The 4073-nt window shown below is 38.1% G+C and overlaps 1 protein-coding gene across 1 annotated transcript; it reads left to right on the forward strand.

Annotated features, from left to right (window-relative positions):
• Window positions 1-1791: 1791 nt before the first annotated feature.
• LOC121968205 lies at window positions 1792-3395 on the forward strand. Its single transcript, XM_042518673.1, has 2 exons — window positions 1792-2797; window positions 2917-3395. Exon 1 carries the CDS (start codon window positions 1869-1871, stop codon window positions 2715-2717), a length of 849 nt encoding a protein of 282 aa, XP_042374607.1. The 5' UTR covers window positions 1792-1868; the 3' UTR covers window positions 2718-2797; window positions 2917-3395.
• Window positions 3396-4073: the final 678 nt, after the last annotated feature.

Consider the following 4073-nt stretch of genomic DNA (forward strand, 5'->3'; position numbering starts at 1 on the left):
ACTAGTGTCTGTTCTAAGTTAGCCTTGTTCGGTCGACCGATCCTCCTGTTCGGTCGACCGATCAGGCCGAACCTGCAAAACAGAGTTAAACAGTACATTCCTGTAAAATAGAGATTAGCACAGTAATATATAAAATGCATGAGTAATAATAATAGACAGTTCAACTATTTTGATCTCAACTTGGAAACCTTCTGGTTTCTTTAGTTGGATTAGCGACCTTAGGTTATTCCTTTCAGGAACACGACCTCATTGTCGCTCCTCCAGTTGTTTACCTCAACCTACCTATCAAACTTTGATCCTCCAGATATGTTTGAACTTTTCACTTAGCCTTGATCGACTCGCCATGACTTTCTCTCGATCTTCGGTCCTCTAGACCTCTCGATCTCACTGCTAAGTGTTGAGTCCTATCGACCCACTTGATCTTTCCACCTGGGTTCCATTTTCTGCTAAGACTTCTTCTTCCTATCCTTCAATTAGGTCTTTCCAGGTTGAGTAAACAGTCTGCACACTTGGTCAACTTGTTAGATCACAACAAGACTTAACTTGAACCTTTGACAACATCAAAACTTAGTTTTGATTCTGGTGCAACAATCTGCACCAACACTAGGGTTACCTCCCCTTAGGATTTCCACTACCCGACTTCACTCACCAAGACTTCCACCACCTAGGGTTACTTACTTTAGGATCTCCACTGCCTAGCTTCACTCACTAGGACTTACCCTTGCCTAACTAAGTTAGGACTTTTCCTTGCTAGTCATCTAGTCCTGACTAGACTTTTCTCTTCCAAACATCAAGTCTTGTTTAGATTAACCATAGTCAAACTGACTAGACTTAGGTACATTGTCAAATATCAAACCCCTGAAGCTGGTTGTACAAATAGGCAGGAGCAAACAATTAAATATATATAGTATAATATAGGCGCATACATGCAGATGAACAGTCGCAAGTAGGTGTGGCAAGTCGATACTGAGGGAGTGGATTGGCGAAGATGGTGAAGACCGACACAAGGGAGCTCGAAGGAGGAGGGTTCAGAAATGTTTAGGTTGTTGAGAGGAGAAGGGGAGATGAAGGGTCTTCGAGAAAGAAAGGGGAGATGAAGGCAAACACGATTAATTCTGATAGGACACTGCAAGAAAAATTATAAATAATGGTGACATGGTGGTATATATTGTAATGCAACCTAAGGGTGATGCTTGAAAACTTAAACAACAAGTTACTGTAATGAATTTTTCCTCATAAAAAATTAATTTAATTTTTTCTATTAGATATTAAACCGATAAGAATGGACAAAAGGCCGAGAAAGTTATTCTTTCTAATGTCGTCGACACAAAGTATTTATAGAAATTTCTTCGCTCATAATATTGTTGATCCTAAGATGTGAGACTAAAAAAACTATAATAATATATATTTTTTTATTAAAAAATAATGAGAAAAAATTATTAATAAGTGTTAAAATTATTTCGGTATGAAAAAATATTAATATAATTTATTTTAAATTTCATCAAAATTAGCTATTAAAGGTATAGTTTTTTAATTAAATAGTAAGGTAGTAAGATTTCCAAATATTTAATACCGTATTTTTTTTATAATATATTTATAGGGTAGTTAACGGATTATATTATCAGAATGCTCAAACAATAGAAATAAGACTATTATGGATAGTAAATAATTTTTTACTATAATTGTTAGTTAATTAACGTGGTAATGAAGGTAAAAAGTAAATAAATAAGTCAATAAATAAAATAGAATTAATAACCAATCCTTCCCGTGATATTTATTGCTTAATTACTCTTCTCATCGCTACCTCCGGCGATAAAACCGTGAGAAGGCGGCAGAGACAGCCTGATCCCGACGCCTATGCTCGCCTGATGACGGACCAGAATAACAAGCGCCGGCGTGAACAGGGAGGCAGGCTGGAGGACCGCCTCACTTCCCTCCACGACGACCTCCTTATCTTCATCCTCTCCTTCCTCTCCATCAAGCAACGCGTCGCCCTCTCCGCTGTCTGCGCCCGCTTCCGCCTCCTCCAACCCTCCATCCCCCGACTCGACGCCTTCCGCCTCGAAGTCCGGTTTCCCTCCGACGGCGTCGACGTCCACAAAGATCTCACCATCCCCCGTGCTCTGATTCGCCAATTCCACCTCGACTTCCACTTCGTCGCCGATTTACTCATACCCCACGAAAATCAGCTCGTCGACGCCCTCGTCGACACGGGCGTGCAAAACCTCACCCTCGAAGCCTCTGGCAACGGATTTTTGTATCTCAGCGACAGGGAAAACTGCTGCATCTTCAACATCAAGTCGCTGAGGAGTCTCATCTTGAACAGAAGCTGCTTCAGGGTTTCGAAATACTCAGATCGCCGTCCCCTCTCGCCCTTGGGCTGCGCCTTCCTCACCATTCTTGAAATGAAATTCAGCGTCGTTAGCGATGATTTCCTGTGCAACCTCCTCGCCTCCTGCCCTTTCCTCGAGACACTCCATCTCTTCCGTTGCTATTTGCGCCAGCATGGCATGGACAAGATAAGCTTCCACTCCGCCCCCATCAAGCGTTTAATCCTGTTCCAGATCCACATGCTTCCCTCCATCTTCACCATCGACGTCCGCGCCCCACAGCTCGAGCTTCTCATCATGGACGTCGTCACCACGATTCGCATAGAAGCCCCCAAGGTCCGGAACGCGTCGCTCCTTCTCTCCCTAAAGTCCCGGCAGATCCTCTAGATGCATTGATGAACCTTTTCGGAGCTTCTTTTCCGAGTCGAACCGCTACGCTCTTGCTGAATTCTAGGAAAATCCCAAACGTGAGAGAAGATCGATCATTCGATCGATCAAGCTGACCGACCTTCTTAATTTTCATGTATACTTTGTTTGATTGATATATATATACATCTATACTTACAAAAATTGTTTTAATTGACAGAACCTATTAGCAGCAATAAACGGAATTGATTCAGTTAATTCGGTCTTCAAGCTCGACTTCAATTTGAAAGATCAATCATCGACTACGATATTCACCGAGTTATTGAAAAAGTGCAATGACTGCAATACCAAATTTGATATACATGTAAATCCTACGCATATGGAGAGCAGCACTGAAGTAGCAAAGGACGACCAACACTTGCTCCATCGTTCGACAGGATTGGAAATGATTAACTTACAAATGAAGATGTCAAAGAGAAGATTTGAAGGGGTTCTCTCAAATCAGAAGAAGATGAAGAAATTCAAGGATACCGGATTGGAAATGCTGAGAAGACGCACCAACAAAGAGCAATTTATGGATATATTAGCATCCCAAGAATCTCTGTTCAAAGTATCATCCGTTATTGATAATTGTTTTGAAATGAAAATTTAATGTTTTTAATTAATTTTTAGTTTTTGGAATAAATTTATTTAGGTTTATTAGAATATTTCATTAGGAAAAGTAAATAGTGCTATGAATGTATAAAAGGGATCAGTAATGTATATATTTTTCAAGGCCTATTAAAGTCAAATTCTTCCTAAAACCTAAATTTTATTTTTCTCCTTAAATCATAGATTTTGACTACCAATACCTTAAAAAAAATACAACCGTTGCGCAACTAAGGGATAATTAGTTAGATCTTAATTAATTATCTGTGTTAGAATTTTTTTTATTTACTTATCAAAGTTATTCAAACTCTTTTTTAAAAAAATCCTTATAAGTTAAACTGGACTATGTATCTTACCACATATAAGAGAGTGAAAGAACCTATTGAATAAAATTAAAATTAAAATTGATTCCTCTAGATGTAAATTGACGACTTAAAATATTTTTAAAAAATTAAAATTTTAACATGCATAAGATCAAGAGAGTGTAAAGAAAGTTATTAATATTGTCCCATCATAAATTAAGGTATTTAAGTTCATATTATGATAAAAAGAAAATTAAATTTTTTAAATAATCCCTAAATTGATAGAGGTTATGAATCAAGAGTTTTTTTAATATCCTGAGAATTAGTCGAGCCAAAGAAATATATTAGACTAAATTACTTAATATTTCATCTTTGGATGATTAAAGTGGTGATGCTTTGATTAAAATAGTATCAAAGTGGTGATGCT

This window comes from Zingiber officinale, chromosome 3B, assembly GCF_018446385.1.
Source record: "Zingiber officinale cultivar Zhangliang chromosome 3B, Zo_v1.1, whole genome shotgun sequence".
NCBI lineage: Eukaryota > Viridiplantae > Streptophyta > Magnoliopsida > Zingiberales > Zingiberaceae > Zingiber > Zingiber officinale.